General features: G+C 47.7%; 9 protein-coding genes across 9 annotated transcripts; 5 read left to right on the top strand and 4 right to left on the bottom strand.

The window, feature by feature from the left end:
- Positions 1 to 564: 564 nt before the first annotated feature.
- Positions 565 to 3,659, top strand: VTN77DRAFT_2449 (uncharacterized protein; the record flags this gene model as incomplete). Its single annotated transcript, XM_069418289.1, has 3 exons — positions 565 to 2,081; positions 2,179 to 3,420; positions 3,533 to 3,659. 3 exons carry the CDS (start codon positions 565 to 567, stop codon positions 3,657 to 3,659), a joined length of 2,886 nt encoding a protein of 961 aa, XP_069279075.1.
- Positions 3,660 to 6,710: 3,051 nt separating this feature from the next.
- VTN77DRAFT_2450 (uncharacterized protein) lies at positions 6,711 to 9,853 on the top strand (the record flags this gene model as incomplete). The annotated part of the gene is made up of 2 exons (XM_069418291.1): positions 6,711 to 7,270; positions 7,321 to 9,853. 2 exons carry the CDS (start codon positions 6,711 to 6,713, stop codon positions 9,851 to 9,853), a joined length of 3,093 nt encoding a protein of 1,030 aa, XP_069279076.1.
- Positions 9,854 to 10,573: 720 nt separating this feature from the next.
- VTN77DRAFT_2451 (uncharacterized protein) lies at positions 10,574 to 10,970 on the top strand (the record flags this gene model as incomplete). The annotated part of the gene is made up of 2 exons (XM_069418292.1): positions 10,574 to 10,702; positions 10,749 to 10,970. 2 exons carry the CDS (start codon positions 10,574 to 10,576, stop codon positions 10,968 to 10,970), a joined length of 351 nt encoding a protein of 116 aa, XP_069279077.1.
- A 24-nt stretch (positions 10,971 to 10,994) lies between these two features.
- Positions 10,995 to 11,601, top strand: VTN77DRAFT_2452 (uncharacterized protein; the record flags this gene model as incomplete). The annotated part of the gene is made up of 2 exons (XM_069418293.1): positions 10,995 to 11,273; positions 11,371 to 11,601. The coding sequence occupies 2 exons, from the start codon at positions 10,995 to 10,997 to the stop codon at positions 11,599 to 11,601; spliced, it is 510 nt and encodes a 169-aa protein (XP_069279078.1).
- An 874-nt stretch (positions 11,602 to 12,475) lies between these two features.
- On the bottom strand, positions 12,476 to 12,932 carry VTN77DRAFT_2453 (uncharacterized protein; the record flags this gene model as incomplete). The annotated part of the gene is made up of 2 exons (XM_069418294.1): positions 12,476 to 12,787; positions 12,858 to 12,932. 2 exons carry the CDS (start codon positions 12,930 to 12,932, stop codon positions 12,476 to 12,478), a joined length of 387 nt encoding a protein of 128 aa, XP_069279079.1.
- Positions 12,933 to 12,986: 54 nt separating this feature from the next.
- VTN77DRAFT_2454 (uncharacterized protein) lies at positions 12,987 to 13,238 on the bottom strand (the record flags this gene model as incomplete). The annotated part of the gene is made up of 2 exons (XM_069418295.1): positions 12,987 to 13,040; positions 13,092 to 13,238. 2 exons carry the CDS (start codon positions 13,236 to 13,238, stop codon positions 12,987 to 12,989), a joined length of 201 nt encoding a protein of 66 aa, XP_069279080.1.
- A 147-nt stretch (positions 13,239 to 13,385) lies between these two features.
- VTN77DRAFT_2455 (uncharacterized protein) lies at positions 13,386 to 14,037 on the bottom strand (the record flags this gene model as incomplete). Its single annotated transcript, XM_069418296.1, has 2 exons — positions 13,386 to 13,555; positions 13,605 to 14,037. 2 exons carry the CDS (start codon positions 14,035 to 14,037, stop codon positions 13,386 to 13,388), a joined length of 603 nt encoding a protein of 200 aa, XP_069279081.1.
- Positions 14,038 to 14,609: 572 nt separating this feature from the next.
- On the bottom strand, positions 14,610 to 15,110 carry VTN77DRAFT_2456 (uncharacterized protein; the record flags this gene model as incomplete). The annotated part of the gene is made up of 1 exon (XM_069418297.1): positions 14,610 to 15,110. One exon carries the CDS (start codon positions 15,108 to 15,110, stop codon positions 14,610 to 14,612), a length of 501 nt encoding a protein of 166 aa, XP_069279082.1.
- Positions 15,111 to 17,799: 2,689 nt separating this feature from the next.
- On the top strand, positions 17,800 to 21,567 carry VTN77DRAFT_2457 (uncharacterized protein; the record flags this gene model as incomplete). The annotated part of the gene is made up of 3 exons (XM_069418298.1): positions 17,800 to 18,738; positions 18,800 to 21,323; positions 21,380 to 21,567. The coding sequence occupies 3 exons, from the start codon at positions 17,800 to 17,802 to the stop codon at positions 21,565 to 21,567; spliced, it is 3,651 nt and encodes a 1,216-aa protein (XP_069279083.1).
- Between the last annotated feature and the right edge of the window lie 121 nt (positions 21,568 to 21,688).

Below are 21,688 nucleotides of genomic sequence, written 5' to 3' on the forward strand. Positions count from 1 at the left end.
AAGGATACACTGCCCATTTATTCTTTGCATCAGTGCTGACCACTCCTTGTGTCCATTTTTCATTTCCCCACTTCTGATGCAGTCCCAGCACCAACACGATGACGCTAGCTGTGGAGACCCACGGTGCCGAAGAATGATGTTGACGTACAGGAACCAACCTCAAGAGTTGGAGGTACACATTTACGCATCCTACCAACACTACTGAACAACCAGGAATATATCTCTTCTAGACGTCCTGTGCCTTATTTATTTCCATTTGGTCGCGCACGGAAATATACTCAAATCCAACCCCGACACTCCTCACATAGTCCGTTCTATAGACCTCAACCACCTGGTACTTGCTGAATGACCAGAAGCTGGATTCATCCGGTATAGTTTTAGGCTTAGTCAAGCTACTCACTATAGACCTCTGTTCTTGAAGCCTAGGCAGCAGCATCTCTCCCGAAGCAAATCTAGTTGCCTGGAAGATAACTTATTCAAATCTCCCATTTTTATTGTCGGCTGTTCATTGGGCTTCACGAGTTGGCTCGCCTACCTTTTCTCTTCCGGCTTTACCGGAGGACAATGCCGGGGGCCGAAACGAAATCTTCCTTTCTTGGAGCCATTTCTCCTTGGACTTCTCCCAGGGGTACAACTCCTCAGCCAGGCGCAGCAGACCCTGGTAACGGACGGGATGCTCTCCAGCCAACACAAGGAGAGGATCACACGATTTCTCACAGGCAGCGGCTGAGCCAACTTCGTTATCCTGAGGACTGCCCTCCTCTGCAACCCCGATGGTTCTATGCAGTTGACACACCCAAGTCCAAGCCGGCGTTCTTAGGGCTCGAGAAGACGGAGTCTAAGCCCTTACCCCCACCGAAGAAGTTTGTTCCATTTTCGTCCAGAGACTCCCAGTCTATCGAGGCTGCTTTCCAGCAACTGTTGAGGCAGGAGGATTCAAAGCATGCTGCCGGAGTCAAGGAAAGCATCAAGGGAGAACCGAATGAAACTATCAAGGTGCCGGTTAACGAGGACTACTTGTTTGACGTTGATGTTAACAAGAGGGAGCTCAGTCCTGCATACTGGTTGGGCCCCATATACGAAGTGCGTCGGGGAACTTGGTTTTTTCAAGAAGGATCAACACTTAAGCCATGCGAAGAAAACCTAGCTACGCAACTTGAAGAGGGATACTTGAAGGTGAAACCGTGGCAAATTCAATATCAACATTCGAGACCAAAGTCTCGAACCCCTGGAACATCGTCCAGCAATGAAACTGGAAAGGCCTCAAGCCATTCTAGCTCAGGCCCGGATGCAGTTACAACTAAAGATGCCGGCTCCTCCTCCAATACTGAACAAGGCAGCGGCGAAATGCCATCCATTTCTGTGAGCGAGCTGCCCGTTTATCGCCTCTTTGGCGCGTACATGAACAGCACAGTCACTTATCAGGATTCGACAACGGCTTGGTTAAATTATGATGACTTTATGTCTCGCATGAGCAGTACCGTTTATCAGAGACTTGGTGGTGTAGGTGGTACGAAGGTTATCCGTGGGTACAGCGAACCGGGGCGACCCAAAGAGGCGATGGACACGAGAGGCACTGAATTAAGGTCATCGCGACAGATGAAGTCGCGAGATGGCCTGCCTTCAAAGCATAGCGAGGATGATCTGAAACGACTCAAGCGGAGGTCTGCACCGGACTCTTTCTCGTCATCCACTCTAGATGGTCAAGAGTCGGAAGCTGAACGTACCGTTTCGAACGAGCAACGGGAAACACTGCAACGACAGATGTCATCCTTAACCGGTGAAACACGAGACACTGCTGTTCTTGAAGAGGAGGCCAGGAAACGGGAAGAAAAGGAAATGGAAGACTCTAGAGAAGCCGATGATGAGGAAAGAGGAAGAGAGATTGACCATTTGGTGCTTGTCACTCATGGAATCGGGCAGCGACTTGGGTTGCGACTGGAAAGCATCAATTTTGTACATGATGTGAATGTCTTAAGGAAGACAATGAAAAGCGTTTACGCCGCTTCCCCTGATCTACAGGCGCTCAACTCCCCATATGCCGATGCCAAGAAGAATTGTCGTGTTCAGGTCCTCCCTGTGTAAGGAATCCTTATGTGTTGAGCATGATCACGAGCCGTGCGCTTCCAGTTACAATGTATTTCAGACAAAATTCGACCCGTTGCTAACAACCTTTAGATGTTGGCGGCACCTACTCGACTTTCCGCGACAAGGATTGCGGAAAAATCGCAAAGAACTTGACCTCGCCGATCCCAATAGTCTTACCGCCGAAGATGAGCAGTACCCAAGCCTGGCCGATATCACTCTTGAAGGTGTGCCTGCAGTTCGAAATCTCATATCTGATCTCGCAATGGATGTACTTCTCTACCAGAGCGCCTATCGTGAGCATATAATGCGCATAGTTCAACAGGAGTGCAACCGAATCTTCAAACTCTTTAAGTCACGCAATCCGTCGTTCCGGGGTTCAGTCAGTCTCTGTGGTCATTCTCTTGGGAGTGCCATTATGTTTGACATTCTCTGCCGTCAGCAGAGCAGTTCCGTTAATGGTCCGCGCGCTGGTCCTGCTACGAAGGATGGAAACACCGAAACAATGCCAAAGGAGCAGAATAGTTATCCTCTTGACTTCGACTGTCAAGAATTCTTCTGTCTTGGATCTCCCATTGCTCTTTTCCAAATGTTAAAGGGAAAAAAAATCGTCGGCCGATCAATCCTCGGGCACGACTTTACACAGATCCCGGTGAGCTTCACCGGTCGCGAGTCCTTAACGGGTTCTCCGCGGTCGCTGAACCACCCTGGAAATGCCCACGGAAGACATAATCTTGACATTCCTTCCAGTGTGTCATCGCCTAAGTGTGGACGGCTGTACAATATCTTCCACCCGTCTGACCCGGTAAGCTACCGTCTTGAACCTTTAATATCTCCCGCTATGACTACTCTTAAACCACAACCTTTGCCGTCAGTGAAAAAGAGCATTTGGACTACATCAGGACAGAGTCTCTCTAACATCAGTTCTCGTGTGGGCTCCTTATGGACAAACTTCACATCGGGGGTCGCCAGCAGTCTGTTGAATCGTAGTTTGGGGTTGCATTCTGAAGACTCAGCACCTTCGGGGTCCGCAACTCATCGCTCACAGCAGACACAAGGTGGCACAGTTTTGGAGAACTCAAATGAAAAGGAGGGCAATAAGGGGGAGGCACAAGCAGCTGATGAGGACTTTCAAACTCTCATCGACACAGAGCTGGAAACTCTCTATGAAGGTTTCCGGAAAGCAAGGCGTAGCCACAAGAGAAATACCCCAGGAGATCTTGATAATGCCGCGGAATTGCTTGAAGCTGAAGAGCGGGCGAGGAAACTCAAGATCGAAGAAGCCAAGGTCAGGGCTTTGAATTCCAATGGCCGGGTGGACTATAGTATACAAGAGTAAGACGGCGTCTTCCCCATTTATCTTCCTTGTCAGCTATTATTACAGTTACCCTGGAGATCACAGAAGGGGCAAGAGAAGACGCGGACGGTACTGATTGAATGTTTGTAGGGGAGCTTTTGACATATCGTTGATCGCCAGTATTGCGAGCCATCTATCATATTGGGCAGACGAGGATGTAAATCATTTCATGCTCTCCCAGATGCTCTCGAGGATGCGAAGAGGAAGACGTAGATGACTTATGAGCATGCTGCTTCCATGAAAGGAGGTTACATGACAGATGACTGTGGATAAAGGCCTCCAAGAGTCCAATTGAAGACGTCCATTGTTAGACTACCTGTAATCGCCAGGTCTCTTCAAATACCGCTCTTCTCAACTAATTCTTATAGTGAGTGGGTTCTTAGAAACTGTACTGCAAAGTGCCAACCCCAAACTACTTGTTCATAAAGAGACAATCTGAAAGTTATGAGTGATAATTGCAGCAGAAAAAAACTATGCAGTAATGATAAAAGATGTAGGAGAAAAGGGTAAATGCCGGTTTTTCTGACTTGTCTGTGATTGGTGCAGCCATTCATCTAGAATAACTTGATTCTTCTTGAAACTGTCTAGCTCTCTGTCTAACCTATATGGTTATTATACACCTACCTAGGTACCGATATGGAGGTACTAATGGTTATCTATATACAGAGCATGTAGTGTTATACAGGCTGCTAGGTAACTGCTGATATTGTCCAGTGATTCACAGAATGAATATAATGTCCTTGAGCAGTCTATGAGAACTAGCACTTGCCACTGTCTTAGCACCCTACCTAGGTCTGATGTATAAAAAATAGTATTTGCACCTATGAGCTTCCTGGCAGCATCCTTTAAAGTACCCGGCCTAGTAAAGTAAAATAAAATAGAAGATAACATAGTTTTATCGGGTATTCGCTAACTTAATGATTGCTCAGCAGCTCAATCTTATTATCCATAAATACGGAGTAAATGATCACCGTAGCTTTTTTACCTATTAAAAAATTCAATAAACTTTTTACTATTTCTGGCGCTTTATTTTCTTCTCTTTCTCTAGGTATGACTTTTGCATTGGAAATGTTCATGGTTGTTGAGAATCATCGTATAGAAGTCTCATGGAGTATTACTAAGTGAAATAAATTTACCCCTAGCTCTGTATTTTATCATTCTCTGAGTATAATTTTTTTTATCAAATATCCTCATTAGCCTCAGTGTTGCCAAGAACTATGAGGACATTATGGCTAGTTTTACGCCAGTCTTGGGAGTCATCTTATAGCTGGAAATCTCATCCCATAAGGAGAATTTATTTTTTTTAAGTGTTGGAAGACATTCTTTGTATTCTTTGTATTATGAAACCCTCATGAGTATTACATTGTATGTAGGAGGTCAAGTTGATAAAAACCAAATACATTGAGGGAGAGCAGGTTAAAGTATGTAATACTGAAAACTGCTTAGAAGTTGGATGAGGTCTGCCTTTTGGGATTATGAAATTGGTTAAGCAACGATAATCAATAGTATGTATGGATATGTGTCGGCTTCAATATTGTAGTCATCACCCTTGTCCCCTCAATTATAATGGAAGTAAGCACACATGGTAATTCATGAAATCTGCTCCACATTGGCAAGAGATATATAGATTGGCAAAGGGATTGAATATTGGTAAGGGATTATATATTAGCAGGGAACAGACACTACTGAGACACATATTAGTAAAGGACATAGCAAGCATTAACTATGCATAGAAAAGAATATGAGTAGGAAACCGGCCTAGAAACGAGATAGAAAACCATAGCAGCCTGGGGGCCAGAAGTCCCTGACATAGAGGTATTTCCTCTTCAAACCAGTGAGTAAAGCGAGACCTGTAAGGCCCGTTGATTGTAATTGATTTAATATTTTATTAATTGGAATACCTAATGTGTACTCCGGATTATGGTGGTTGTTCCAAGGTTGGATTCTCCTTACTCCGATACGGCTTCCTTAGTGGGGCCGAGGTCAGGTACCAGGTCATACAAATTGGGTTAGCTGTTTTCTCACTTGGCACATAATTTTTCTCACGACCTTAGGTAAACATTCAAATATAAAATCTGACACACAGACACCATGATTACATGATTACTACTATTTAACCCTCTCCTGATACTTTTGATACATCATTGCTTACTGAGCCTGCGGTCAGCACCGATCATTATGAGCTCCGAGCTTTCAAGTGTTCAAAAGGTCTGGGAAAGGATACGGCCAACTAGTCCAATATATATGCATTCCTCCTGGAAAATGTGGAAATCTATGAAGCTCAAAAAGGTGTTGTACGTGCCAGGATTGCCGTCTCTGCTCGCCATCTGAACTCCAAAGGTACTTTGCATGGTGCATTCTCTGCATGCGTGGTTGACTGGGCAGGTGGGATGGCCATTGCTTCTCATGGTCTCGAATCCACTGGCGTCAGCACGGATATACATGTGTCGTATCTTTCGACAGCGAAGATCGGAGACTGGCTCGAGATTGAAGGTCAGGCCAATAAGATTGGCAAAACTCTCGCCTTTACGACTGTCACCATTTCAAAACGTGATGATTCCGATCAGCTCATCTTGGTTGCCCAAGGATCACATACCAAATACATCAAGCAGGGAGGGGTTTTGAAGAAAGCCTCTAAGGATCATTAGGTCTGGATATGGAACAGAAAAAAGGCCATGAGAGTGCCTGGTAAATCTTTAGATACCGCTTTCTTCTTTGCATCTGGCATGGAATGCATGTTCTTTGAATGCCTGGATTCACTCGGAGAGCGGAGAGAAATCACCCTCCGAAAGCTTTAGATACTTTGCTTGGACAATTTCAAGCAAGCAGGGTAATAAAGGAGGGTTATATATATGTGTCTACATCTTATTCTCTTGGTGACATGGTTAATACAACATAATGTGTCGACCGTGCTTGGTTAAGTTCTGTTCACGTGATTTTATTCAGGCCATCTACTGTAGAGCACTCGAGTAACCTGGGAGTACTTAAGAGTCCACTGAAAGGATTGATGAAGATCAAACAAGCTTTCTTTCTATTGGATATATACGGTTGGAATAGAATTTCACATTCCGTCTTTCCTCGAGGCCTTTCCAAGCCTTATATTGCTGATATAATCTGTGCAGTCGAGTAGCCGACACCGCGGCGTCAAGCGTCTTCCACCTACGTACGACCTTGGTCAAGAACGTATCGAGGCAAGTCTGTCTCAACAGTCAGCAAAAGCTGACAACTTCCATGTCGATCACCTGCAGAGAATTCAGATGTAGCTGTCATGGATAGTTCTGTCGTCTGCACCGCGTCGGACAAACCTCAACAGACAAACAGAGCCCCCGAACCTGACACGACAGGGCACGATGTCAACCATTTTTCCAACTCGTCCGCATCCGAATCCTCGCAATCCCAGATAGCCACACTCACGCAGCATGTCCTTCATTTTCTATCGACCGCTGGGAATGATACACTTCTGGCTGTCTTTGCTGGTTTAGCTGTCGCGACATTCATCATCCTAGGGAGACTCGGGTTGCTGCTCATCGGGGTAGTTGCAGGTGTTATCCTCCATGCCTATTGGGACGGCGTTGCAGATGATTTGCCAAATGGTGGATTGGATTCCAGTCATCATAGAAGGAGGAAGGAGCTGGGTATAGAGGTGGCCAACAGATTACTTGAATGGCAGTCGGAGAAAACTACTGAAGACGGGGCCCATGGCTACAATTCTGCTGTCAGCAAGGCTGAATCGATACATGACAGAGAACTCTCTTTTTCTAGTTTTCCTCCTGCCACAGCGGCAGCTCTCACTACACTGATCGATGCCATTGTCAGGAATTACGTGCTGTAAGAATTCCACCCCTTCATCCTGCGGACAGCGACTCACCAAATAATAGATACTGGTATGCACCGATCTTGCCGTTTGAAGAGACTTTCCCTCTCTCTTGCCGGAAAATATTGGTTAACTTTATCACCTCCTTGTCCTCACATCTCACCCGCAAACGGCCTGCAGATACTTTCCTTCAATTCGTCACGAATTCCTCTTCGATGATCATTGTATTCCTGAATGAACTGTCTTTGGCGTTGCAGGCTACGGGCTCCGATTCGTCAACCCCCGAAGAAGCTGTGAGAAAATATCTAGCACAATTCCCTGAGAGTAGCTTAGCCAATGTCTTGGCTGTCGAGCAACAACAGAAGAAGCTTAAGATGGTGGCAGACGATATTCTTTCTAAATTCCTTGACCGCACAGCGTACGAGTGTGAGGTGGTCAGGAATTTTCTCCGGGAGATTTTTGCGGGCCTCGTCTTGGAATCGGTTATAAAGAGCTGTTCGCAGCCCGAATTCATCAACAATTGGATCATATATCTACTCCAAGAAGGCGAACCCGAGATAATGAACGCAATTGATGCCGGCCTTGAACATACTCGTAAGGACAAGACAGTTGTCGATCCATCTTCTGATAACCTTGGCAGCCTTCCCTCTGAGTTACGGGCTAAGAAAAGCTCTGAAGACTTACCGGCTCAGACAGGGGATGCACTAAAGGCGTCAATTGTGGAACCAACGCATCTGAAAGGGGTGATGGATAGTGAAGAGATATTGCAGAGGAGAGCGTCTCAGATGACGGATACTGGAAACTGTGCTGCAAATGGGAGTTTTGTTTCTAGTACGACTACGGAAGGAATGACGACCCCAACCTCGTCGGAAGGTGAAAAAACTGAAGAAGACGGTGAAGACGGTACTGCAGATTTACATTTTCACGAGAATCTAGGATCAATTGCGTCGCGGGACCGTCAGCGAAGTTCCACTGAGGTAAAAAGCACCGATTATGTCCAGCAGCTGCCTTCTCAAACGGCAGGAATGCCACCTTCTTCACACGCGGTATCGGAGTCCACACCGCCTCTGAGTCTGTACGGTGCTTCGGTATTGATAGATGATGATTCTGAACCTGGAGACAAGGCGGTCATTCGGTCAAAGCCTTCGACCTATTACTCACTGCAGATCGAACCCGCCTCATCACGACAACCAGGTTGGATGATTTTCAGGAAATATGCGGACTTCGAATATCTGCACGAAGGGCTAGCAACGATTTCAAGAATGAACGCTATCTATTCCTTCTCAGAAAAGCATGCTACTTTGCCAACGTGGAAAGGACAGACGAAACAAGCATTGACACGGAACCTTGAGAGCTACCTTCGCGACGCACTCCGGCATGAGCACCTTGCAGAATGCGAGCGCATGAGACGATTTCTTGGAAAAGATAGGGATCTGAGCATAACATCCTCGTCGGCATCTGCCAAGGCTGGCTTCTCCTTTCCTCGCCAGAGCACATTTGAGAGCATGGGGAAAGGCGTTTTGGAGGTCTTATCCAATGCTCCAAAAGGTGTAGCCGGAGGTGGTAAAGCTGTCTTGGAAGGAGTGACCGGAGTGTTTGGAGGTGTGGGTACAACCAAAAGGGCACATGAAATGGCCATAGGGCAAGCGAAGGCTCCCCGATCAATGAAAACAACTAGTATAAGCAGTTTAACGGTTATGGATAACCGACAGCACGAGGATCGCAAAGATTCAGGACGTTCTGTGTCATTGGACTTGGGTAGCCAAATGAAAGAGGCTGCAAAACTCCTGGAACGGCCGGACAAAAGACAAGGCGGTGCTGCTCATGATCTTTCGTCAGCTCCTACACCAGCTCAAATAGAACCTCGAATGATTCCAGAATCGAATGCACGTGGAATGGGCCTATCAACCAGTAGTAGAAAGGTAGATCTGCGGGATTCAGGTCTTTCCTCTCATCAAAGTTCTGTTACAACGGAAAGTGCTGATCGAAACACGACACCTGGTCCAAATGACGCCAACAGTCAAGGGCAACCCGAACCTGTGCCGCGGCCAGAGGCAAGATCAGCGTCTCCTAAAGCAACCCGCCGAGAGAGCAGTGGCAGCCCGATCACTGAGGATGAGACTCGAATTGCAGTTGAGCTGATCTTTGCTGTCATCAATGAACTGTACACCTTGTCTTCCGCTTGGAATATTCGAAGGACTCTTCTGAACGCGGCAAAGTCATATATTTTGCGGCCGGGGAACCCTCATCTTGAAGCGATCCGCACTTTGCTACAGGAGTCGATGATTGATGCTCAGACATCGGACGAGGCGCTGGCGGCTCATATTACAAAGCTCCGAGAAAACTCGATGCCAACACAAGAAGAGATGAGCCGGTGGCCTCCTCCGCTGAGCAGTGATGAGAAGGAGAGACTGAGGGCTAACGCCCGGAAGCTGCTTATCCAAAGAGGAATGCCCCAGGCTCTGATGAGCGTAATGGGGGCTGCTGCAACGGGTGAAGCGCTCGGAAGGGTTTTTGACTGTCTTCAAATTGAGGAAGTTGCTCGGGGATTTATATTTTCCCTGGTGTTACAGGCTCTCAGAGCGGTTATTCTCTGAAATCTCGAGTTCAGAGTAATTCATTCAACCGGTCAATCAGCATCAATCTGTATTATATAAGTATCAAACGTATATGCTCCTACGATGTTCAGTGTAATTGGGGCATATTCAGGTAGCTGTGCGGCTCAGTCAAAAACGAAATAAATTCATATTTGGTAGCGTAATTTACAAGAATTCGAAGCTGAGGAAGGAAGAAGAAGAAGAAAATTGGAATCAGGACTGTGGGCGAGGGATGTGATATATCGAAGTGAGAGCGACCCGGCCCTTTCCTAATTCGGCACTATCACGTGATCACGAGTCACCTGACCATACTTCTGAGCCGCGCCGTCACACCCCCCCCCCCCCTCTAGATTATAGTAATAGTAATTAAGATAATAAAGAGTCCTTAGAGGATAATACTAAGAATAGGTATAAAGATAATAATATTATAGATAGTAATAGAGAGTGTACTACTAATAATAAGTCTATAAAAGTAGATAGGGAAACTACTACCTTATAGGCTAATAAACCTTTATTAGTAGGTAAATATGCTATAAAGGGTAAGGGGAAGTAACCTAGTAGTAATAATATAAAAAGGTACTATAAATAGCCTTTATCTCCTGCCTATATACCATAGTGACTATCATAGGCTTAATACTATGGTTCTTGGGCATTAGGTAGTAATCTGAGTCCAAGTAGGGAGCCACACAGTGCACAGCTTCTCCTGGTTGTCACATAGGTATGTATGTCTGTACATACATACATGCCTTTGAGATAGGCGTCTTCATCAATGCTTGTAGAGTGACAACCCACCTTGTCAATGAGATGACTCTTCAGGGAAGCGATTGGGGGACCTGGAAAAGTCAATGTGTGAAATTGGCCTGCCATTGCCTGATTTCCAGTTCGGTAATGTAAGCACGTGCCAAGTGATGCGTTCGCGCGTCGCGTTTGCGTATTTCCGTTTCGAGTCCATGGTTTACGGACAACTCCCCCTCCACTCGCAAGGCTACCTTTCAAGGTTCTAAAGATCATCCATAAGCCTAATACAGTTGAACTAGGACCTGCTGCTCATACTGGTGAAGCTTACTTCCTTGGGATCAATTCTTGCATCATAGCATTGAAAGCGCTCCTACCGTGAAATTGAACCAGTTTTTACCATCAGATGGCGTCAAGATCCAAGAAACGTTCGTCTGCAGCCAATGATTACGATTCAGATGGTGGCTTTGTCGCCAGCGATGGTGAGGATCAGGGGCGTTCAAAACGAGCTAGAACGGGAAATAAGTCCGGCTCCTCAACATCCAGGAAGGTCGATTCCAATGGAGATGTATACTGGGAGATATCTAATCTGCGCCGGGTCACGATCTCCACGTTCAGAGGGAAGACCATGGTCAACATCAGAGAATACTATGAAAAAGATGGCCAGGAGCTTCCGGGGAAGAAGGTAGAGTGTTACAGTGGATCCTCAATGTGTCGCTTCTTTTGCTTCACAATCATCCCGTTGAGACGTCTACTAAAGTTTTTATTTATTTTTCATATAGGGGATTTCACTTCCAATGGATCAATTCAGTGCCCTTATACGTTACTTACCTGAAATCGAGGAAGTCCTCCTACAGAAAGGAGAGTCTGTGCCTCGACCCAGCTACGCCGAGGGCAATAATGAGGATAACAAGAAGAAGGAAACCGGAGGTGGGGACGCCAGTAATAGTGGTTCGACCACTGGGAAAAAGAATATTGAAGCCACAAGTGAGGAAGATGAGAGTGAAGCTTGAGATTCAAACTGAGGTTTGAAAGAGTGCAACCCGAATGTTCCATCTTTCTACTCGAGGAAAAACATGGCTCCTGCAGGCAGCGTTTTGAAGTGGTACTTCACGCTTCACAGTCGAAAAACGGGAGAACGGGAGCCTTGCGGAGAGCTTCGGCGGGAAATGTGGATTACAAATCGTTATTAGATGAGTTGGGAAGGATCTCTGAAACGGAGACTACCAATCTACCAAGGCGATGGCTACATGTCACCTGAGAGGTACGCAATCTAATTTACTTCGGGACCTGGGGTAGGTACTCAGGCTCGAAGGCATACCGGTCACCTGTCCAACTTTGTCGTCAATTCGAGTGCCATCGTCAGTCTCCCGGGCCTCGAGGTATGAACCATGTGTATATGTAATATCCATACATAGATAGGAAGACGAGTGCCTCGGGGAGAGACACAGAGAGAAAAGACATGAAAGAGATTCCTGGAAATTTAAAATTCAATACCAAAACTGTTACGTATTTTACTTACCGTGAGAAATTGGGTCGATATGCGGCTTGCCAAAGAGCCCCCTCGCCAGGCAAGGCGAGCACCTAGCTCCTTTCGAGCTTTACTTTCTTCTCCGATAGGACTCCATCCACCACCTCCAGGCGTCATCACTATGATGCGTTCTCCTGGCTGCATAGGAACGGTATTTTTGCCTCCTAAATTGATACAGCGCTTTTCCCACTCCTTACCATCGCCCCGCTTCTTTGGGATTTTTTCGTATCCAGAAGTTTTGTCCACATTGGGCGTCTTCGCCACCTTGGAGACCGTATGGTCGATATACCCTGCGTTCTGAAAGAATGGAAACCTGTACTGGAATTCGAAACTCGATATTCCTGATGACACCGTCTTCACCGAGTGTTGGCCGTGCCGCCGGATCCTTGCCTTATGCTAAATTCCCGAAGCAAAACCGGATATCGACGTTCAAAAATCTCAGCGCGGGTAATCCGAGTGTTAGTCATGTGCGTATGGACTCCAGACGTTCCCTGCCATTCTGGGCCAGCACCGCTCCCCCCAGCGATTGTTTCATAGTAGCCGAAACCCCTGGTTTCCGCCTCCCCAGAAATATTCCCACCGAAGCCAAAAGTTAAGTTGTTCGTGTCGCCTTGAGAAGCAGCACAAGCTCGGAAGCATTTAAGGATGACGTCAGTCACCCGCTGACTCTGTGATTTCCATGCATATCAGTCTCTACGCATGCAGTACTGCGTTCGACCAATGCAACGATGAACTCACCGTAAGCACGTTTCCATTGACGACAGCTGCTTTGTCGGATGGCGACATAAAGGAATTTTTTGGGAATTCGGGCATCTATTGGCTTCAAGCATCCCTGATTTAGGGGAATATCTTCAGTTATCAGACATCTCAAGCAGTAGATAATCGCCGAGTATGTAACAGCTTCCGGGGCGTTGATGTTTCCTTGGATTGTTGTCAATTCGGTAATTGGACTAATCATTGATAGAAGCTCACCATAGACTTCCGGCCCGGTTCCAGTGAAGTCAAAAACCGCTTCATCCTTCTCAGCATCGATTGATATCCTAAGCTTGATGGGGCTGCCATCGTCCATGAAATCGTCGACGGCGCTGAGATTGCGACCAGCGAACCTTTTGCTGACATTCTTCAGAAGATTCCTCACACTTAACTCGGTGTTTCCGTGGATTTTCAACATGTAGAATTGAACCACATCCTGACCATACTCCTCAATTAACGGAGATATGAGATTAACACCCTTTTGGTTGGCTGCGATCTGTGCTTTCAGGTCGTTCAAATTGTCTGCCAGACATCTCGTTCCACTACAATCAGGTATTTCTGTGATGCGTTTCTCGTGAACTCTCCCTCGGAGACTAGTATCTCGGAGTTGATCGCAGCGCCTTCCTGGAAAAGCTCTTTAGAGTTTGGGGGCATGCTGCCTGGGAGTATACCTCCAATATCGGCTTATAGATATCAGCGAGGGTGCCTATGTTATTGAACTGCTCGCCTTACCGTGGTGAGTACAAGAAGCCACATAGAAGATTATTTCGTCTCTGCTAAAGGCTGGAGTTATAACCGTAATATCAGGAAGATGGGTGTCTCCAAATTCTGGATGATTGGAAACGATCACGTCGCCAGGCTTCAGTTTGCCTTTCCATATGCGACCGTACATAAGTCGACATGCTTCCCAAATGGACTGGAAGAGGGGGGGGGGGGGGGGGGGGGGATTTAAATAAACCTCTGATGTCCGATATAATTTGTTGCTGGCGACATCTCGTGGCTTTGCCTCTTTCAGCTGTTGATCCACGGTCGTTTCCAATCCTTTCAAGCTTCTGCCGATTCCCCGCACACGCACATCATCAACTATGATATCTCTATCAGGAAGAGTAAATCCGAATTCACGTTCGTATTGTTTGACCGAATGCTTTCCCGAAAGCCCAGTCATCACCGTTGTAGATGTCGCGAGCCTCTTCAGGGGTGGGTTTTATAACCATGAGGGCGGACTCCGTTCCCCTGTATCTCATATTTAAATATCTTCAAAGACAATTGACTGGTCGTCGAAACCTGAGCCCGGAGTTTGCTTGTAGACTTCTCCTTGAGCTCACTCATTTTCAATCTCAGCTCTCGCTGGACATTCCCTTCAGACCAGACCTTCGATTCAGGCTCCTGGCTTTCATCAACCACATCTGCCAAGGCTATTCCATATGCAGAAAGAACGGAAGATGATCGATGCACAAGGAATCTGGCGAATACCCAAACTCTCAGCGATTGCTACTGCGTGCTGGCCGCCCGCACCTCCAAATGTAGCGAGTCTGTGTTTTGACGTGTCATGACCTTTTTGATGAAGCCATATGCGACCTCATCTGGTGACATTTCTTTCTCTTTCAATGATCTGCTTGGTCAGATCTTCGAATAGCTTGCGGCTCGCTTGTTCGTCCAATCCTTCACTCTCATTTTTCCCGAATATCTTCGGGAAAAAGTCGGGAAGAAGCCTATCCAGGAAAAGATTGGCATCTGTCACAGTAAGGGGACCACCCTTGCGATAACATGCCGGGCCGGGATGTGAACCTGCAGACTCTGGACCGACGACAAAGAGTCCATTGCGAAAAAAAAAAGTCTGGAACCGCCTCCTGCGGCTACTGTATTGATGTCCAACTGAGGTGATTCGATTGTAACACCCGCAGTTGTGGTCTCGAAAACGTGCTCATACCGTCCCTCACCATAACGACTAACATCTGTACTCGTACCGCCCATATCAAAGCCAATAACAGGTATTTTGGTTTCAGGATCATAGGAAGTGAGCGCATATCCGACGACGCCTCCTGCAGGACCTGAAAGAATAGCTTTTAGACCGGAGAAATGACTGACATCGACAAGTCCGTCATCGGATTGCATGAATTCACATCGTGCCCCCTTTTTTACTATCTTCTCTCTGAACGGATTCTGCTCCCAACTCGCTCTCAAATCCAGCTTGAAACCCGGCGATGTATTTTTTGATGGTGGGAGTAAGGTACGCATCTGCGCAAGCAGATGTCGCTCTTGGGACAAGTTTGATCATTGGCATAAGCTCATGACTAAGGCTGACATGATTAAAGCCGATTTCGCGAGCAACCTTCCCCATTAGGGCCTCATGATCAGGGAAGGCCATGCATAAGGCAGACTGCGATACTGCGGATGCCCTCATCATACAATTCTTGCAATTGCGATCGGACTTCGCTCTCGGTAGGCCGGCGCAATATTCGCACCGCTTCAGAAGACAGACCACGGACAACTTCTGCATCTGAAGGTGTCTGGTCTCATGGAGGTGTCTTCGTCGTGTGTCTGGTTGGGTCTTCAGCGTAGTCTTCCAAAGTGACTTGTTCACCTATCTCGACAACCTTCTGGTACAGAACATCTGGGCGCCTAATCGCGAGATCAAAGATCTTTGGGCGCGATTGGTTACCAATCTCGAGACAATCTTTAAAACCTTTCGTCACCACAAGGGCAATCCTCTCGCCTTTTCGTTCTAAAAGGGCATTGGTAGCAACAATGGTCCCCATCCGAATGCTCTCAATTTGAGGCGAGTCTAGAGATTCTCCGCGTGGAATCTCTCGCCCGGTGAACTTTGAAAGCAGTCGCTGGATTCCTTCAAGCGGAGCGTCATCATAGTTGTCTGGGTCTTCAGAAAGGATTTTGATGACTATATCATCCTCTAACTTCCCTGTTCCCGGGTTGCCGACACAGTCTGTGAACGTGCCGCCGCGCTGAACATGATATCAGCACGTCAAGATTCGGAGGGCTCAACCCGCACGAAATGTGACCTTTGATGGACCAAGAAAGACTAGAACGGCCACATACGTCAATTGCAATGCGGATTCCTCTTTTGCGAGATGCCATCGCTGTGTGCAACCTTGGGCAATAACTAGATACCAGCAAGTCGCGAGATGACTAAGTTAATAGTATCTGCAAGTCTTCCGCCCTGCTAATCTATACCGTTTCCAACGGTCAGCTGATAGAGCACTGATGCTTTACTTTCACGGAACAGGCCATAATTGCAGAATAAGAGCAGTCCGTACAAAGAGCGATGACGAAATGGGACGAGATGAGCTGGAGGGGACGGCAGGGAGGGGCAATTCTGCCACCGCCTCGTGGTCGCCCATGAAAAGCACAGGCAGAAAAGGCGGCCAAGCGCTAGCGGCCGTGTGTGATGGCCGTTTCTGATTTGAACAAGCCTCTACAGACCACAGACCTTTTGAAGTCCATCCTTGGAAAAAGAAAAGGTCATGAAGAGAGTAGCTGGAAATCTCCCACTTGTGTGTTTGAAAACAGCTTGGACATTACCTCGGAATTATCATATCCTCAAGTTTGGTTATCACAACACCCTGGGAACCAGGCGGCATGGGCCATTCTTATCCATGGTTCGCTGCGGGGAGTGGAGGCACCCCTGAAAAGGAGGATGGTTGGACTAGCTGGTTAAAGTAAAGGGAGTAAGAAATGCTCGAAGTGAAAAACATGGTGAAGGCACGTTGTTCGAGGCCTTGTCATTAGCTAAGAAGCTTCCAATGGAAAGCTTCTTTTCTTTCCAATTGTGCGCCCTGCATACGGAGTAATTGCTCCACACACCCCGTGCAGCAAACCGCTCGGATGGGCCAGAATCAGATTGAGCCGCGCAACGACGGCGCGGACGCTACCGCACCCAATCTGGATGGTGTCGGGGTCGGAGACTCTCGAGTCGAGAGTCGTCTCGATAGCCTCCCCCTTTCTCTCCACCTGTGTGATTTTTCCAGACGTCCTGCGCCAGTATTCTTATTTGCGAGCCCCTCTCCATCGTCGTTACCTACGGAGTTTCTTTATCGTGTTTATAATCACCGACGCTTCCACCCAGCCAGGTCAGGGGCCTTTCGCTCTCCGCATAGTCCTAGGGGTCGACAGCACCGCGCAGCTCTCCTGAATACCCGATTTTCCCGAGAGTCCAGACCAGAAGACTTAACCACGAGGAAGCCGCATTCCCAGTCGCTGTTTATCCCCTCAGATGGCCTCCTGTTTCCAGTGACGTCCACGGCAAACGCTTGCTCTCGAGGCCTCACAATTCTTCTCAGGTGTGGCTTCACAGGCCCGTATTGGAGCACATCAATCGCTGTGTTGTCTCGGAATATTCATCTCCATTGCTCGCAGATTGGCCTTCGTCCCATCCCGTGTGAAATTTCCGCTACTGGGACACTGATATGATTGTCGCCTGGGATGCATTATTAGCCTAGCAATGTGTCTCTGCTAGTCGATCAAAGGGAGTCGCTCGTGGGGTAAACGGACGCACCCAAACATCCGAAACAGACATACAACTCTTCTCCAACCGATGTCAACTATGATGCAGCTTATCATGACTATCAAATCATGAGGGACGATAAGACTCGATTTGGAACATTTTACGAACTCTTCATCTTCTTGGCACATTAGTTGAACGACTTTACGCCTCCAATATCCAAATTGGCCGGTCATTAATTTCTCGAGAAAACCGCCCTCTAGTTTCGCACTGTGAGAGGCTCTATTACTTTGTCCCTCGTCTTTTCACTGCGACTATATCCCTGAACGTCTTTGTCGAGAATTGGAGTTTATGCTTGGCGGAGGTAGGTCAGGACGGCCAGTCCTAACGCCGTCCCCTCTCCTGGCGAATTCGACCAGCGATAGCCGCCAGTCCAACTTGCTCGCTGGCTCGGTTTAGCCCCTAGAGATGCTACATTATACGACTGCGACGCCAAGTTCTTCTCATCTTCAGACACCCGCAAGATCCAATTCAGTCTCCTCATCTGTGAATTTCAATTCGAGTACGATACACGATCGTTCGGGAAGCGTGAACAGTATCAGCGAAGGTCTTGCTTTTATAAACCGCTGGTCGCAGTCGACAGTTTCTAGCTGGTCATCACCACAGTCTGGGGATCAGCATCGTGACGATTTGTCGAGGCGGACGAGTTTGGGAGATGGATCTTTGAGTCCTGTTAGGAACATCGTCGATCATCCACAGACTTCGCAGATCAAGGGCAATCCGAACACGTCTTTGCGTTTCTCCAAGAAATCTTCTGGACAATTTGCTGTCCGTGCATCGACGGACCTTCTCGAAACAGTCACCGCGGAGTTGGAATCGATAGCAAGTGTCTCACCATTACGTGTAACTTCTGACGCTCATCAAGCGACTGCTTCATCTGTTTTTATAACGTCTCCTGTTACCACACAATATATATCTGCGCCTTCGGACTCCGGAAGTTGGCGAAAAGAGGGGCACGGTTTGCCAACTAATTCCGGTAGACTGGATACTGAACCGGACGTCCCTAAACCTGGTGTCAGTTCACAGACGATTACCGAGCAGTCTTTTCGAACCACCACAATGGACGACACATCACGGATATTTTTTTCAGAACAAGCCTCGAAAGCTGCTGACGATATAGTTGACGCAAGCTCGCCGTCTCCACCTCGTGGGCGTCGGCAACGTGGCCAGTCGCAAAAAGCAATGCTGTCAAAGGCGTTGCAGAAGGCTAACACTGCCGTATTGCTGGACAATGCTGCGAACTTTGAAGGAGCGATCGAAGCATATAATGACGCTTGCGATTTATTACAGCTGGTAATGCTGCGCAGTAGTGGGGGCGATGATGAGAAGATCAAGCTTCAGGAAATTGTAAGATTTGTCATGCTGCTTGCATTGGTAGATCCGTGTTATCTGACATCACGTTTTGCAGCGTAATACTTATCTGGTCCGAATCAAGGAACTTCAACGCCTCGATATTCCGTCTCAGCAATATCATGAGAAGGCTCTTCCTGAAAGACCCCTCAGTGATCAGTCCTTTTCACACGATACTTTCCAGCCATTGGAAGGAGAAGACGAGGATACGGCAGCAATTGAGACTGCCACAACCAGGCGAATTGTCGACAATTCTTTTCGGGTGACAGAGGTGACCTCTTCACAACTCCCAGCGCGACGCCAATCATTGCTGCCTTCCCCCCTTGAGGAGGGTCCACGAACGATGACCTCAGAAATGGGGTTTAACCGACATCGTGATCGCTCTCTCTCAGATATGACCAGTCCGGAACGCCGATCAGATCATTCTTTAAACAGGGCGCCTGTTGATGGAGATGATTATATACTTCCACTCTCCCCCCGACGGCCCTATAGTCCTGATTTTCAATCAGACTCGAGCCATATATCCCCGCGAACGGTGCATCCGCCGCTATATTCCGTGCCTAACCAACGCACATATGAGCCTGGCAATGAGTCAACATCATGGCTCGACACCATTGATGAATCCGGCGCATCGTCTCCTGCTTCTGCGCAATCACAGTCGTCTATGTATTTGCGGAGGCATAGTCGCCGTGTCAGCACTGGAACCGAGGCTGAGTTTGATGCCGCCCTAGATGCAGCTGTCGAAGCTGCTTATGATGAAGGCTTGGAACCTGCAATGGATGCATCTGACGAATTTTTCGAAGATGATGTTGTGTCTAACGCTCGAAGAAACATTGAGATTGCAAAGCAAAGGGTGAGGGAGGCAGAAAGGGAAGCACAGGTCGTAATGGCGCGAGGACGAGAGCAGCGACACATCCAAGATGAGACGCTTCAGGGGCAGACTGATGGCATGGACTCGGATTATATCGATGAAGAGGCTGAGGAGGAAGAACGGTTATTGGAGGAAATGACAAAGGGTTATGTCATGGATGACTTTGAATTTGATCTTCATTCCAAGTCGGCACTGCCTCGGCAATCGGATTCGAGTGGCTTCTCTGGCAGAACTTGGGGGAGTTCTGTTGCGTCCAATACAACTACTGCCGGAACTTCGTTATCGACGCTGGCGGAAGGGGTCGTCTTACCGTCGTTGGATGCAAAAATGCAACCACCCAAGCGGCTACCCCCTCCTCCTCGAATACCCTCGTCAGGCCCTCCCGCTCAGCCTTCGCAGTCTAGACCATTAACTCCATCCTCGAGCTTCGGTACAACAACAGGTGCTGGGGTAAGGGCCCGAAGATTGTCAGGACAGAACTTGAAACAGTTGAAAATTGAGACCAACCGTATACCGAGCGGCTCACAGGCGCCTACAACGGAGCCTCCGTCAATTCCTCTCACAAGCCCACCCCCACCACCTCCACAAGATGAGCCCAAGACTAGTCTGCCTATTCGTTCATCCAGTGCTCTCAATGTTACCTCAAGACCTTCTCAGCCAAGGATATCTGAAAGGAAGGGCTCCATGGATTCTCTTACCGGTGATTCGTATGGCTCGGGCCTTGCGCAAGTTTCGACACATGACAGCGAGGATTGGGGACGCTCCAATGCCCCATCACCGTCACGGCCGATAGGAAAAGTGCCCTCTGCTCCCGGAAACCTAAGGAAAATTACTTCCTCCTCAAGTTTGAGAGGATTGAGGGGAAGAAACATGTCGATCTCCACACCAGATATCTCCGACTCACCGAACACACCATCCATACCAACACCGACTGGCGCGACGTTTACAGCAAATGGCTTGCCAACAGGTGGACTCTATCTTTTTGATAGTAATATCCATTCACCCAACACTCCTGGTTCACCTAATTCGACGGCTGTAAACGCACCTATACCGCTGGAGCCTTGTCCGGAATCTTTTCTTCTCCGTCCTTTCTGGCTTATGAGATGCCTCTATCAGACGATCGCCCACCCCCGAGGCGGATACCTTTCAACGAAGTTGTTCGTCCCAAGAGACGTATGGCGCGTCAAGAATGTCAAAATAAAAGCTGTGGAAGACAAGGTCTCATCATGTGATTTATTGACGGCTGCGTTACTTAAACTTGCCCAAGTTGACACCTATGATGCCGATGCAGTACTTGAGGAGATGCAGGCTTTCGAGAACATTCTTGATCAGGTGCAGGGCACTTTGGCAAAGAAACTTGGCAGTGAGGTGGGAGTTCAAGGCTCCCTATCGCTTTTCAAGTCTGTGTCAGAAGATGCTACGGTGACAACCGAGAATTCATCGCTGAAGACGTCAAATGGGACTGGCAAATCGTACCTGAGCTCCTGGCGGAAACTGAGGTCCAAAAGTTCGGCAGCAACTAGCTCGAATGCGCCGCTACCAAGTGCCAGAGAAAACGCAAAAGATAATTTGACCATGAATTCACTACCAATGACAGCGACACCGAGCAGCCGTGTCGCTAAACGCAATGTAACGCAGCTTCAGTTCACTGGACCTAATGCAAATTATATGGGTGCCTTAGCAAGATTATTTGATGCCGCCCAGGTTTTGGGTGAGTCTTATTTTTCTTTTCCTCATTTATGCTGTTTGTGCTAACACATTATTTAGACCAAATTGCTCGACAGGTGGAAGACCCAGGTCTTAAGCATTCCTCTCCCACTCATGTTGGTTTGGAGCTTAGCACTCGGCATGCGGCGGAGTTCTTTGGGTTTTATGTTTGTCGCTTCGCCTTAAATGATGTTGGCCTGCTGCTCGATAAATTTATCAAGCGGGGTAGTGAATGGGTTATGATGTGAAGAGTATCCCGTTACGCTTGAATGAGTTGCTTGATATGTTTTCAGCTACCTTCTACGTCGAGATTTTGTCATTCTTCAGTTTTCGTTCTTGTGATACCATGATTGTGCGACTATGCTACAA

Source organism: Rasamsonia byssochlamydoides (genome assembly GCF_041956645.1).
Source record: "Rasamsonia byssochlamydoides strain NRRL 3658 unplaced genomic scaffold VTN77scaffold_19, whole genome shotgun sequence".
NCBI classification, from domain to species: domain Eukaryota; kingdom Fungi; phylum Ascomycota; class Eurotiomycetes; order Eurotiales; family Trichocomaceae; genus Rasamsonia; species Rasamsonia byssochlamydoides.